This window comes from Ursus americanus, chromosome 8 (genome assembly GCF_024610735.1).
Source record: "Ursus americanus isolate L20-20 chromosome 8, mUrsAme1.1.p, whole genome shotgun sequence".
NCBI lineage: Eukaryota > Metazoa > Chordata > Mammalia > Carnivora > Ursidae > Ursus > Ursus americanus.
In genome coordinates this window covers 2,417,155-2,432,895 of record NC_142134.1, presented here as the reverse complement: position 1 = coordinate 2,432,895, position 15,741 = coordinate 2,417,155, and the positions used below count along the sequence as shown (strand labels likewise).

Sequence of the window (15,741 nt, the reverse complement as noted above, 5' to 3'; positions counted from 1 at the left end):
AGTCTTTTGGTTGCTCATCTGATGCTGTTTGGTTTGGGGGGGGGGGGGCGTCCAGTAGGACCTCTCTGCTCCACACGATCTCTCATTCTCCAGTGGGCTAGCTCAGGCTTGTTCACATGGCAGCAGTATTCCAAGAGAGCAACAATGGCTGTTGCAAGGCCTCTTGAAGCTGGTGTTTAAAACTCACACTTCTATCTCATGCTATTGGTCAGAGTAAGTTACAGGCCTGCCAAGAGTCAAGGGATGGAGGAGAAATACATTTTACCTTTTGTTGGGTGGAGTTGCAAAGAATGTTTGGTCATTGCATTCAATCTATCACAACTGTGGGCCCTGGGAGTACACTCTCGTATCCTTTGCTGTCTTTGGTAACTAACACATAGGAAGTCTAAATATTTTTTTAATGAATGACTAAATTAATGAAGGGACGAACCCATTCAGGGACTATTTCAATATACCTTAAAGATATACACACTTTTATTGCGCCATTAGTGAGTATGGTGTTTTCTATGGACATATTTTAGAAAGAGAGTCTCTTGATTCTCCTTCTATCCTTTGTAATTGAACAAAGGAGATACTTAAAACAAAACAAAATGAAAAGCAGCTATTGCTGGAGCTACTGTTGTTTGGTATTTTCACCTTCATATTTGGCTGTCCCAAGAAGAACTCGTTTGGGTGCGTTGTCACAGTCCTGTTTGGCTTTTCAGGCTATGCTCTGGGTAGACTAGCTCCAACCTGAACATGCAGGAGACCTGGAGCAAAGATACTGGATTAACATGAATAAAATTGTAAGTCAAGGAAAAAAATCACATCTGCCACTTGGGTAAATGAGCAAACCATGGTGTGTGGAGTCAGATTAGCTGGCATTACTCTGTCAACCTCAGCAAAGGACTTACTCTCTGTAAACCTCAGTTTTCTCCTCCGGGACCACATTTCTCAGGAATATTGTGAAAATTAAATGAAATAAGTGAAGCACTATCTATAATTCCTGATTCATGGGAAGTAATCAGTGAACTTTAGTTCTTTGTACGTGTGAACCAAACTACTGTCATAGGATGGCATTCTCAGGGTTTCTCTTTCCTGGCGTTATTGACATGTGGGGTCAGATATTTCTTCGTCGTAACGAGTTGTCCTGTGCGTTATAGGCTGTTTAGCAGCATCTCTGACCGCTACACACTGGATGCCAGTAGGACCATCCACCAGTGTGACAGCTAACAATGTCTCCAGATATTGCCAAATGTCCCTAGTGGCAAAATATGCAGACATTTCATCCAGCAGTAATAAGGATAGAGATAAAGAGGGAATGTGGCAGTGTACCCATGCATGTTGGATAGGGAAAAAAAGTACTTGATTCTTCTCAGAATGCCTCAAACCCTTACTGTCTCTATTACTTTTCCCAAAATCTAACATAAACAGAGTGATTATGCTCTAACAAAATGCTTAACATTTACTCCGTGCCACTGACTATGCTAATAAGCTTTTCATGAGTTACCAATTGAATGTTGCCTATGGATCTGCCGTCTCTATTAGATTGGCATTCCATCGTGAGCAGGGACCTTGTCCCAGCTCCAACCACGATGTAGTTGTGCTTATGAGGGAGCTATTTTCTAGGTTGGTCACATTGGTAGTGTTGCACCCCAATAATGCATTAAGGAGCTGAAAATGGATAGAGCTGTGGAAAACATGGAAAATGAGTTTATACAAATCTAGATGTAGATTACAAATATTGATTTTCTTTCAAAAACTTTTAAAAAACAGCTATTTTGAGAAGAGTAAATCCACCATTAATGTTTCTTTCATCATCACTAACCCGATATATCAGAAGAAAGATAAAAATAAATAGCCCCTTTAAAGTTAATTTTTTTTATTATATTTTTTTGAAGAGGATTCCAGTAGTGCTTAGAAATTGTTCACCCATTCTGATTTTCTCTTTTTTTCTTTTTTTTTTTTAAAGATTTTATTTATTTATTCGACAGAGATAGAGACAGCCAGCGAGAGAGGGAACACAAGCAGGGGGAGTGGGAGAGGAAGAAGCAGGCTCATAGCAGAAGAGCCTAATGTGGGGCTCGATCCCATAACGCCGGGATCACGCCCTGAGCCAAAGGCAGACGCTTAACCGCTGTGCCACCCAGGCGCCCCTGATTTTCTCTTTTTTTCTTAAAAATGTGTACTTCTAATTACATAAATGAGTTAGAAAATTAAAACATAGGAATGTATAGCTTAGGGAGTAATAATCTCCATGTCACTTATATATGGATCCGAACTATTGTTTTTAACAACTATGTAATATAAAAGGTATAAGTATAACATAATTATAATTAAGTGATCTGCTATCAAAGGACATCTAGATTTTTTCCAGTTTTTTGAGGCAATGCATATCCTTGTATTAATTTTTTTGCATATGTGATCATATTTTAGTACAAATTTCTGAAAGTGGAATTGCAGAGTCAAAAGATAACCTCAGTTGAATGTTTCCCATTGTATGTAGTACACACATGTATATACCTTACATGACACTTCCTCCAAAAAGTTCCTCTATCTAGATAAATAGCCTTTATCTATGTCAATTTATTATTTAATAGAGAAATGGTGAAAAGTCACTCTCTTTCCTATAATTTCATCCTCATTGCTATCCAGGATGAGGTATTAAAATTACACCCAAGTGATATCTGCTATAGCTGAATATAGTCTTGAAAATAGAGACACTTCATCTCTCTGATTCTCAACTGCATCCTCTGAATGGCACCTAAAACTGTTTTTTCAAACTGCAGATTGTCACCCATTAGGGGGTCATGAAATCAATGGGTTTGAAAAGGTTGTTGTTTTTCTTTTTAATGAAATCTAATAGAACAAAAAGATCATGTTTCCTTACAGTGGGCCCTGCTCAAAAAATGTGAATATATCTGATCCTAGAAAATTCCTCCACTTTCAAGGAGGGAAGTGGCCTTGGTCTTGCTGCCTTCACTAAGAACTCTCTGTGCTGGCCTTTGATGTCAGTGGTGAGACTGTCACAGGTGTGCAGAAAGTAATCCATTAGGCATTTCAGGTAGAACTCGTCACATATTTAGAACTTAGCCAGTTATAACATTATGCCTCTCATGTGAGAAACACAAACAATTCGCTGGAGAAGCTATTTTTAGTGCTAGCTAGCTACATTTTCTATTTCTCTTTCCACGGTGTGAACATTTTCCTGAAAACCTCACCATTGGGGGAGAGAGATGCAGAGTTTAGGCCCATCTTCTCACTAGTCAACCCAGTATCTTCCTTTCTGTTTCAAGGTCCTTCCTCAAAAGCACAGAACTGTGCGAAGGGAAAGTGAGAGGAAGGGCTCAGGGAGCAGGGGTGCAGGAGGGGCTTTCCCTGGTCTTTCCTAATCTTTCAGTTCCAAAGGCTGAGTTGCTATTTCAGAATTTTGAAATAAAACTTGCTTTTAAAATTAATGCAAATATTACTCAGTGATTCATCCCTTCCAAAGAATTCTTGGTTTCTTTTGACATTTTATTTTTAAATTATGAGTTAACATTGACATCACTCTGAGGGTTACTGTTACCTCAGCTCTTCACGGTGAATTTAACTGCCTCACAAAGCCTGTAAAGTCAGATTTTAATCACCACCTGGGCATCTCTTGGGCTGCTGTTGGGCTTTTAAAACGCTGATCTTTTGGCACACATTTGTGCAGAAAGCACGGGGAGGATGTTGGCAGGAGGACTGTGTTTAATTGGATAGTTTGTCCAGTGCCTATAGTTAGAGATCTTCATTAAAGTTTTAACTACAATAAAGATCATGATAAGAACCCTGTGGCAGTTCTAATAGAGTAATTTTAGTTGAGTTTTAAAAATCAAAGTGAGGGCCACTTTATATTAAATCCAGACATTCAAAGGTCAGGAAACCATCAACAGCTGTATGTACACGTAGCACGCATAGATATTCAAAGTAACAGTGGATTCTGTCAGCTTAAGGAGTCAATGGTCTCCCCTCTGCTTTTGAAGACCCTGGGCTAGGATTATTTGAGAGGACTCAGGTGGTCAGCCCACATTAATGGAAAGCCTAAAGGCAAAAATTTTTTTAAAATGGTCTTAATATCCTTCTTGGAAGTTTGGACTCCTGTGGTGTTCTAAGAATAAGGATTTTCCACATGGAATATTGTAACTGGCATTAGCAAGGCATTTCAGTGTAACACTATTTTACTAGTATTCTTCAAATAATTGAAATTTATGATAATGACTCTGTAATATACATGTACACCTAAGTACATATAAAAATGCAACTTTACAAAAAGAGTTGTGATTTGTTCTTTGAATAAGCATTTATTAGTCCAGTAACCTACTCTAAGCTCAGCAAAATCCTGTTTTCAGGCGTTGATCCCATCAAAACCTCTCGTTTTACAGATGAGGAAACAGAGGCCGTAGTGAGTTTCGTTGTATATCCAGAGTCACACACCCAGCAGTGGAAGAACTCCGGAATGTTTCTGGGCAATTTTCCTTTTTTTTTTTTTTTTTTTTTTTTAGCTACTTCTCTTAATTGATTACAGTTATTTGCCAATCTTCAGTTTTACATTTTAGACTAATATTTCTTTCAAATCTGCAGGGAGTTCTTATTTACAGGACGCACCTTTTTCCCTTCTGCTGAAGTTGGACACTGCTCTGTATCCCACTAGCAATCCTCACGAGGCTCGCTCACTCCTCATCAGGCACAGAGGACTCTGGGAGGACAGGATTTCATTGGAAACCGGGGTCCTCTTTGGAGGATTTTGTCCTTATTGGAGATGCATTCATTAGGGTAAAAGATAGACTATTTTAATAGAGACACCCAGCAATACGCTAGGTCAAAGAACAAAGAAATTTCTTTCCTTCTCACATCACCACCAGTATTAGCTGCCATTCATCAGTGTCCATGTGGCAGAAGCTAGGTCTTCTTCGTGTCTAGGTTTTATCCAGCAGGGAAGAGGAAAAAAACCCAAAAACGTGGAGGACGTTTGTCAAGGGCCTTAAGCCCAGACCTGGAAGTGGCACACAAATAGTTTTGACGTTCTCCTGGTGAGCATTTTGTCAAGTGGCCATCCCTAATTCTAAGGAAGTGTGGAGTATACTCGAGCTGAGCAATCAGACTTGCAGCTACAGATACGACCGCGCAAAAGGAGTGAACAGATCTTGGCGTACAGTTAACATTCTCAGCCCGAGCCCCAAGTGCTTTACAGACTTCATGAAAAAAAAACCAAAAGAAACTTGTCTCAGGAATGTTGTATACCTGAAACTAATGTAAAATCATGTGTCACCTGTATTTCAGTAAAAAATAAAAGAAAAATTTATTTCAGGAAGTAATATTTGCTTTCAGCCTTTTTTGTCCTTTAATCTTTCATGTAAATAGGTATAAAATTTGATCTAGGTAAATTTAAATAAAATCAGCCTATATTTAAAGTAATGATAAGGATATTTCTTAAGTAAGTAAATCCAAAATGGTATGTGATTTTTAGATACTATTTTTATCTGGCCATGTGGTTTCTCACTTTTCTCAGGGGCTCTGGGTAATAGAAGATTGCTAGGGCCTGAAATACATTAATATCTGGCTAGGGTAGATTAAATGTGAGACTATAGCCTTGATAATAAGGGCTCTTACAGTCTTTCTCTACCATTTTTTTTTTAAAGATTTATTTATTTGAGAGAGAGAGCACCTGCATACGTGCAAGTGAGGAGAAGGGCAGAGGCAGAGGGAGAAAGAATCTCAAGCAGATTCCACTGTGAGCAGAGCCCGATGTAGGGCTCGAGCTCAGGACCCCCAGATCATGACCTGAGCCAAAATCAAGAGTCAGACACTTAACCGACTGAGCCACCCAGGCGCCCTTCTGCACCACTTGGACAAGGGTAGGAAATGGCTTACTGCAGGGGCATGCACTAGACGGCAGAGCACGGCACATGGGAGCTGTCCTCCCTAGTGCTGTGCAAAGCACTGACCAGGCCCCTCTGACAGCAGGAGGCCCCTCTCTGAGCTTCTCAACTCAAGCCGTGGGTAGAAAGCTTGGACACAGTTCTAGGACCATCACAGAATTCACAAAAGGTTGGAAAATAATCTACACGAAGAGCTAAGACCAAATCCTTGTAGTCTAGATGGTGACAAATAGAAATGACCGCTAAGAATTCAAGTATGTATGATTTTTGTACAGACGCTGAAGATTGGTTGCACCAAATTCCAGGACACTGTTGTGAGCTTGCCACGGTTTTGGATTGCACATAAGTGGTAATTCCTTGATTGTGCAATTTTTCGCCTGGTAGATTTCAATTCCAAAAAGGAACTACTCTTCTAAGGTTGATGTCCCCCCTTCTAAGATCTTTTAAAAAGGATTATGTTTGGTCTTAGTGGAATAATACAGTTTACTCCTGTATGATGGAATTCTTAAGTGTCATTCCATTCTTATAGTTTGGTTTTGTTTTGTTTTGATACACAGCTCCAGAATGGCAGAAGACGATACGTATTTGGGAGGGCATGAACAAGTAAGTATTATAATCTCACTGATAATTTTTTGTAAATGTATTCATATTTTTAAATATACAGAGGCAGCAGTAGTAGTTGTCAGGAAAACTCTAAAATCGGTAAAACTTTATTTACAATTGTTCTTGAGGTTTCCCTCTCCCTCATTGTGAGGTCAGAGAGGACATGTCATATAAAATGAGGAACTTTATCACACATACTATTGCATAAAAATTATATATGCTGCAGTCAAATGATAACTACCATATTAGTTTCCTAGGGCTACTGTAACCAATGATCACAAACCAGATGGCATAAAAAATCAGAAATATACACGGCGCCTGGATGGCTCAGTCAGTTAAGCATCCGACTCTTGGTTTTGGCTCAGGTCATGATCTCGGGGTTGTAGGATCAAGCCTATGTCAGGCTCTGTGCTGGGTGTGGAGCCTCTTTGGGATTCTCTCTCCCTCTCCCACTACACCCTCTCGCTCTCTAAAAACAAAGCAAAACAAAAAACAGAAACAGAAATATATTGTCTCACAGTTCTGGAAGCTAGAAATATCAAAACCCAAAATCAAGATGAGGCAGGGCGGGTGACTTCTGGAAGTTCTGAAGGAGAATCCGTCCCCGGCCTCTCTGCGGGCCTGCCGGTGGTTGCCCGCAATCCTCCGTGCCGCTTGGCTTGTAGCCGCATCGCTCCTGCAGACCCGTCTCTTCCCTGGGTGTCTCTCCCGTGTCTCTGTATCCAAATCTCCCTCTCTTTTCTCTCACGAAGTCCCCAGTCATTGGATATAGGGTCTGCCATTCAGTATGACCTCATCTTGACCTGATTACATCTGCGAAGACCTTATTTCTAAGTAAAGTTACGGACACAGGCACTGGGGGGAAACACAAAATATTTACTTAAAACTCATCTAGTGAGGAGGCAAATTAGTGTAGTGAAAAGACCTCTGGCCTTAGAATTCAGATATCTTTATGTGGGTGCCGGCTGCTACTGATCGGCTCTTAAAACTTGAGGAATCCCTTAGCCCCCCACCATCCCGCTTTTCTCATTTGCAAAATAGGAATGCTAGCCGCACACTCACAAGGGTGTTGAAAAGACTGGATGAGCAGTGAATGTGTTTTGGGAACATATAACTGTTCGTTATAATTTTATTTTCGGTTATGAAGGAATACCAGTGTCTCTTTTCCCTTTCTCGCCCAACTTTTTACTTTGAAAAATTTCAGGCCCATAGAAATATTAAATAGTCCAACAGATCTTTGTTGATTATTAATATTTTGCTTCCTCCCCATCCCTCCCTCTCTCTCCCTCTGTCCTTTCCCCTCCCTCTGTGTGTGTATGTATGTATATATACACACATGCATAATACATGTTTTATATATTTTATATTAGCTGTATATTAAATGAACCGTTTGAAAGTAATTATTAGACCCTAGGGTAATTATAATAACAATATTAAATTTTTCACGTAATGATTTTTAAGAAGTATTTAAAGTACTGAGATTTATTCATTCATCAGCTATTTATTGAGGCATGACTATGTACCAGAACATTGGCTAAGACAGACTACAAAGTGAGTGATACAGCTGCCATTAAAATAGGAGGGACAGAAACATAGTTTCTATTTGGTGACGAATGCTATTGTAGTCGTTTGCACAGAATGAGCCAGAAATGGTGACAGGGGTCGCTCTACTACCTGGAGGGAAGAACAGGTTATGAAGGACTCTGCAGAGAAAGTCAGTGTCAGCTGCAATTTGGAAAATGTAGTTTGCTAGGCTAGACAGGGAGAGGGAACACTACATACCAGGACACCCTGGCCCAAGATTCATAATCAATTCATATTAAAACTTTAGTGGCAACCACCTAAAAAATGGATTTTCCAAATTTACGCATGCAAACAGTCAGGAAAATAAAACCAAAAGTGAAATACTTTTTAAGGGATCTGGTATCACTTCTTCAAATAAAATAGACTTGTGTAGAATTCCCTATTCTTGATAATGTTCTGATTTATTTAGACAGAATGAGTATGCATTGCTCTTCACAGTAAGATGTCCTTTTGAATTTTAGTGTACAAATGGTGATGTGGGATCAATCTAGGAACATTTTCTTTGATTACAGCAGAAAAGATATTTGGCTACTCATATTATCAAAACCCATGTTTTACCTTTCACTTTTAATATGCAATGTCTAACATTTGAGGGCAAACTCTAACCAGCATTAGGGTTGTTCTGCTTGGTTTTAGACCATGCTTTCCTGTCTATACACAGGAAATCTTATCAGCAAGAGATGGTCCTTTATGCCACACAAAAGTAAAACCTGCTGAAAACATTCATTTCGAGAGTTTTTCTTATGTGGGCACTTTTGTGATCAGCAGCAACAGGGGTGGGGTAGATCTGATATTTCCATTTTTGAGGCGAGAGGTCCTTGAAGTAGGAGGGTTTTTTTTTTTCCTGGTCTCAAGCTTAATGGTATGTATTTCCTGAAGCATACATGTCTTCCGTGAAATATCCCCAGTGTTTTGATGTAGTCCAGAGTTTGCTCTCCAGCTGCGAGTTAATACACAATGCAAGCTGCAGCGCACAACGCGGCTTCTGTCTTCCTCGTCTGAAGTGGAGTGTGTGTCCCGCTCCCAAGACCGGTGCTCTGCCCTCTGCTCAGTTACCTTAGCCACCCGCAGGACCACAGGGACGACATTTTTTTGCTAGGTCATCTCTTCTGTTCTGAGACGGGCGAATACTCTCTGTAAGGTGGGGCCCGTTTTTTTACAATAGCATGTTTTTTGATTCCTATATTTCCTTTCCAGGGAACAATGAATAGCATAGATGAACTTTACTCTTAAGCATTGAAGTGGAGCAGATTTACTGTTCCTCAGTTGAAAATTTGCATACCTCACAACTGGATCTGAAATGTTCTTTATTTAAACACTGTGTTTCTTACTCTTGATTTAACTAGGCATACTAGGCTTGTAGGTTCTAGGAACCTACAATAATATACTAATAAAAAAAGAAGAAGGAGGGGCGCCTGGGTGGCTCAGTCAGTTAAGCGTCTGCCTTCGGCTCAGGCTGTGATCCCAGCATCCTGGGATCGAGTCCAGCATCGGGCTCCCTGCTCAGTGAGGAGTTTACTTCTCCCTCTTCCTCTGCCCTTACCCCCAGCTTGTGCGCTCTTTCTCTAGCTCGCTCTCTCTCAAATAAAAACATTTTTAAAAAAAGGAGTAAATTGTAATGCTGGTTTTTCTTTTTGTTTAATACCAGCTTACTAACCAGCATATCATAAAAAATGGAATAGGGTTGGTTTCTGTGCAGTCCACAGACCTTTCAAACAGATGACTTATTTGGGTTGAAACAAATACTAAGCTCAGAAATATGAATTTTAAGTCCTGAATGAACTAAATGGAAAGGAAATTTTCTCTTGGGATAGGTAATTATAAATAACTTATCAAGATAGACTATAGAATTCAATCAACACATATTGCTTGCCCACTGCGTTAGTTCTCTGTTGCTACTGTAACAACTTACCACGCATTTAGTGACGTAAAACGACACAAATTTATTCTCTTACAGTCTGAAGGTCAGAAGTCTAAAATCCAGGTGTTCGCAGGGCTGCATTCCTTCTGGAGGCTTTCTTTTCCTTGCTTCTTTCTTTCCTTGCTTCTAGAGGTGGCCTGCATTCCTTGGCTTGTGACCCCTTCATCACATCAACAACTTCTTTCCAGTGTCATACCTCCTACCATTCAGTTTAATCTCCTCTATCCCTCTTACTGGGCCCACTTGGATAATTCAGGATTGTCTATGTCCATATGAGACACAGAGAGAGAGAGAGAGAGACAAAGCACGAGAGAAAGAGAGAGCACAAGTGAGGGGAGCAGCAGGCAGAGGGAGAGGAACAAGCAGACTCCCCACTGAGCAGGGAGGCCAATGCAGGGCTTAATCCCAGGACCCTGAGTTCATGACCTGAGCCGAAATCAGACACTCAACCAGCTTCAACCAGCTGAGCCACCCAGGTGCCCCTCTGTGTCCATATTCTTAATTTAATAACATCTGCAAAATCCTTTCTGCTATATGACATAGCATTTACAGGTTCTGGGGATTAGGATGTAGTTGTCTTTGGGGGGCCATTATCCAACCTATCACACCCACTAAATTCCGGGTATTTTGCATTGTGCTATGTAAGTAAAGGTGAAAAAAAAAAGTGAGGGAGCTCTCTGCTCAGTTATATCTGCTGCTTAGACTGTAAGTTATATTTTTAGTTTATCTGTAAATTGCACCAGGGCTATTGCCTAATTCTTATAGGTCTTGAAGTTGCATGGCTAGAGTAGGAGTTTCTTTATCATCATCAAAGAAATATTTCTAGGATTTCCAAGACTGTATTCTTATGCTCATATTTTTGAGAGTACAGCTTTAAATCATTCATTAAAGAATATTAAGTATCCACTTTGTGATAAATATACACTGGGCCCTAAAGATATACTAATAAGCAAGCTACACCGGTTGTTGGCCTCTGTGGATGTTATAGTTAGGCCATTCTTCTCAGATCCCTTTGTCACATAAACATGGCCCAAACGTGTAAAGTAGACATGAGAATTTCACTAGGTCTCATGAACATGTTTTTAAAATCCTGATTTGAAATATTTTCGGATTTTTTTTTTGCTTTGGTTTTTGTTCCAATAATTGTTTTAGGTGTTTCAACTTTAAATATTTTATAGAATGTTGGAAAAATAAGGATTGAATTATTCCAATTTTCTTTTTTACAGATGTTTCATTTGGATCCTTTGACTCATACAATATTTAATCCAGAATTATTTCAACCAGAAATGGCACTACCTACAGGTAAGAAAACTCCTCATCCCTGTTGCCCTGTCATTTATTTTGCTTTTGCTTTTTTTTTAAATTCAAGATTTGCTAATAGCATCTTTTAGAAAGTCAGTAGTATGCCTAAAAAGGAAATGGTGATACATGTTTTAAAAACCAACTTTCACTAGACTTGTTGGAACTATATTTGCCTAAAGGTGTTCCACCCCACTTACCCACTGTCTGACTTAAACAATTGTTAGTGATATCCTTGAGGATGGCTTGAAAGGAATTTGTTTCTGGTAGCATTTTCCTTTTCGCCGGATCTTATTAGCTATGGGGTCTTTGTAACTCCTGTTTCCTTTATCCCAGATGCACATGAGGTATCCTCCACTTCTCAGGTCTACTCCCAGACATTAATTTGAGTGTCTGTTGTGTGCCATCCAGTATGCCAGGCACTGGGGATGTAAAGTTTACAAAAGTTTACAAAAATCATAAAAATCATGTCCCTGGAAAAATCATCTTTTAAAAAAGTTTTTGGCTTCACATTCTGACCAGTTGGATAAAACGTATGATATAATCCTTCCTTCTAACATGACTGTATTGACAAATTGTTGAATCTCATATGAATGATTTAAAAAAGCAGCTCATTTAGTCTCTTTTTATTGATTGATTTGTATGTAAACTTTGTGTGATGGCTGTTTTTATGTGCTCCTCGTATCACCAGTGGGACTTACCATATGCTCCGAGGCAGCGTGAGTAAATTGTGGAAGTTGCGTATAGAACAGAGAGTTCTGTAATTGGGGCACCTGGCTGGCTCAGTCAGTAGAGCATGAGACTCTTGATCTTGGGGTTGTGAGTTCGAGCCCCATGTTGGGTGTAGAGATTGCTTAAAACAAACAAACAAAAAACAACCCAGAGACTTTTGTAATCACCGAAGTGGACATCAGCTATTCTATTTACCATGGACTTGCTTGTCCTCATTGGGAGATTTCATCCAGTTTGTATCATTCTCCCTTAAAATTGTTATTGTTACTACGGTACCCACTTTTCATTTTTTAAATCAAAATGTTCTGTGTTTTTTATCTCCATTATGTAGATCTAGGACTTCTTGGGAAGGAAAGAATAAATCTGCTCTATGTTCACCTTCCCTAGCAGAAGCTGTATCGCTGAGGCCTTTCTCTCTTTACCCCACAAAACACATTTTGTAGGCTGCCGTGTGTGAGGTCTTGGGAGTGCTGTCCAATCTGAGCTGTCGGTCAGCTTCCTGTGAACAAGTAAAGATCTTGGTAGCTTCTGTGTTTCCTGTGAACGTTTTATTCTGGGGTTCAAAGTTCTTTCTTAGTATCAGTGCTTTATTGAAAGCTTAAGAACTTGGTTCTGCCCTCAGAAAACATAAACATTTCCATTTAATGTCTTGTAAATGCCAAACAGTACCCTGAGTAGATTCTTTCTTAATGTTTTTACTTCATCAAATTTATGGAGGTTGAAATAAGATTATCCAAAGAAACATCTCAGTAAATATTATGTGGTCAGAGCTTCATGTCGTAGAAATTATTTTGCCATAGGATTAGAAAAACTCTTAAAATCATACCTCAACATCTCATATCCCAGTTGTTACCTCATCATTTTTATTGTTACGTTTTTCCCTCTTTGTTGTAGTGGCATAGTCCAATTTTTATGATTCAAGATGTATGGATGTTTTATTCACATCTTAAAGGGGTAGAGAGGTTATATAAAACAATATTACTTGTAATTCTCATACAGACTGTTTTATCTTCTTGAAATCTGAAACTATTAGTTCTACTACTTGTTGAAAACTCTATGTGATATGGTACCACTTTTAGGTCTATAATGTTGTATATACTGTAAGTTAAATTTCTCTACAGAGTGGGCTGTTACTTCAAGGCATAGAAATGTGGCCAAAAGAAAATTGGCATTAAAATGAATACATGCATATCAAATCTAATTTTCTAGTTGACTTAACTTTTGAGTGTGTTCCCTAAAAGACAAAAATGGCCCTGTTTCACTAATAAAATTCCCAAACCTTGGAATTTCACATATTTAAAGGAAATTAAGCCATACAGCAAAAATAATAGCAAACCTTCAAGTATTTTTAGAAGAGTTAATAAGTGAGAGACTCGAAGTTTAATGTAAACGTGATCTAACTCTTCTGTATTTTCCATGACATACGAAATTTGCTTTTTTAGAGGCCTCTCTTCTTGATCTAGCATTCTAGAAGGAATGTTTTTATGAGTAGAACTGTTACATTATCACACAAGGTGTATTAGTAGCATGAAAATATTTCTATTTCTAGGCAGTTTTATTTCCTTATCAAAAATTAAATTCTAGCCATTTTGGGGGAATTTTTAGATTGCAGTTTTTTTCCTAAAAGTATTTTAAGGTATCCAGGATAAATTTCATACAGACAAGAGAAGATAATTTTCTTAAAGTAATACTGCATTGGCCAGTCACTACCCATTTTTCCTTTCTTGTGTATGTTTTGCTTCAAATTCAGTCATTTTTCAACGGACTTCCTTATAAATTTCTTGCATAATAACAGGAAATAATTATACCTTTGTTTCCTCCAGTTCTCTAGCCTTATCCTGATTCATCATAACACTGAGAAGATAAAAATAAATTCTCTCTTAAGTTATAGTTTATTTTTTAATTTCAACATGAAGGTTTATATCCTCTCCATAAACTTATTTATCTAAAATAAGATGAACTTATGTTATCTAAAAGAATGAACTTCTGGCTAAGAGACTGTGAAGACTGAAATGAACACAAAAGCATTCCGCTAGAATTTTGTTAGTATCAAACATCTTAATTTACAATCAAATGAGTGAGAAACACCCTATGTCTCTATTGCAGAGCTGTGGATTATTATACTATTGACATAAAAACCAGCTGGGGAGTGTAGGGACATTCTCCTATTGAACAGCTCGGTTTTATACTAGCAGAGGTTCTGATTTGCCTTTGAATCTTCCCCCAAAGTCAGATATAGTCAGGGTATGGATTAAGCTTCTAGTCTTCTTTATGTTTTATAATAATTGATTGGAATGTAGCTGCTTTAACTAAGTTTTTTTCAGGATTCTATAAAATGCCTGTGCTGTTTTAAAAGAGTTGATATGATAATAGTCAGTATTCGGAAATTGTATACAAACATCAAAAGCTATAAATTAGCAAGAAAAGTCCACCAGACTTTTGGTCTGATAAACCAGATGAAATTTGGGAGGGCAGGGGAAACAGCCTAGCCGGCTGGGGTATGAAGGCAGTACTTGGGGATTCAAATAAGGGAAAAGAACCGAACACTTGGTTCAGGAAAGGCAGGTAGCCTGAGATCACTATCTGTGTGTTTCACACATGTGGCCGCCAGCTCAGTCTCTTCTACTTTCACATTAAGCACATTCTCTTTGAGGAATGGAAGTCAGTGTCTAATGATGTGAAGGCAAAAGGAAATGCCATGGTGCCCAGGAAATGGTTGCTGCTTTTAATTGGTATTTGTGTCATTTTAAAAACGCGTTGCTAATAGTCAGGATTGTGGAGGCTGTTGACGTCCTCATCCTTGCCAGACGGACATCGCACCTTTTCTCGGATTGTGCAATGTACTATCACCATTCAGCCAATGTTTATTTATCGTGGTTCTCTAAAGGCATAAAACTGTTGTTAAAAATAAATTTACTAGTCAAATGAGGAAGGTAGATTATATCAGTATGGAATTTTAGCTAAAAAAATGAATTTGAAACCTCTATTTAAAACATAATTTCAGGGGTTTTTTTTTTTACTTGCTTTATATTTTGTAGCAAATTTAAGAAGCCTCACAGTTTCTTTTGCTTTCTGTTTGTTGTTTTTGCTTTTAGCAGATGGTCCATACCTTCAAATATTAGAGCAACCTAAACAGGTAAGAGGCTTAAAGGGATGGGACTTCCTCTTTAAATGTGAGATCCGTAAGTCTCATATTCATATCTTGAGCACTGGATAAAATAATGAGTGAATTTTACGAAGGAAGTAGCTTATCTAGGAGTTCAGCAGCCTGCCACATTATCTGACAATTTCATTTGTCTACTCCATATTTCTCTTGGTCATCTTCCAAATGTCCTGAGCCTCAGTAGTAGTTCTGTAAAACCTAGATGATTATAGATCCTTGCTCTCTCAGTATCTTCACCATCTCTGCTTAGCAGCCACTCCTAGGAAAGGCATAGATCTTTCCATTCCTTTTCGTTTATAAGGAAACAGCCATACATGCAGTTCATATACACTGACTTACACCCATCAATCCTGTCCCTGCACTGGCAGGACTTCTTAGCCTTCCTCCTTTAAAAGGAGGAAGAGGCTTTAGAAGCTCCAGCCTTTTCTGTTTTTTCTTTGGACCATGTGACCTAAGCTATTACAAGTACCAGTGGGGTGTAGGTAACGTTTTAGAGTGCACAACTGAGTCCTCTTCCCTCTGGTGTTAGCCTGAGACTCAGCCCCGTTGGAGACAGG

At 38.8% G+C, this 15,741-nt stretch overlaps 1 protein-coding gene across 5 annotated transcripts in view; it reads left to right on the top strand.

The window, feature by feature from the left end:
• The window catches only part of NFKB1 (nuclear factor kappa B subunit 1), a 110,748-nt gene that overhangs the window by 16,001 nt on the left and 79,006 nt on the right, over nucleotides 1-15,741 (top strand). For 2 of the 5 annotated variants that reach the window (XM_045792580.2, XM_045792596.2), the window contains exons 2-4: nucleotides 6,440-6,485; nucleotides 11,217-11,292; nucleotides 15,117-15,157. In XM_045792580.2, the coding sequence (XP_045648536.1) occupies nucleotides 6,447-6,485; nucleotides 11,217-11,292; nucleotides 15,117-15,157 (156 nt within the window). In that variant the 5' untranslated portion in view covers nucleotides 6,440-6,446. The remainder of the gene's footprint in view (nucleotides 1-6,439; nucleotides 6,486-11,216; nucleotides 11,293-15,116; nucleotides 15,158-15,741) is intronic. The other 3 variants (XM_045792587.2, XM_087863956.1, XM_087863957.1) reach the window with 3 other exon arrangements.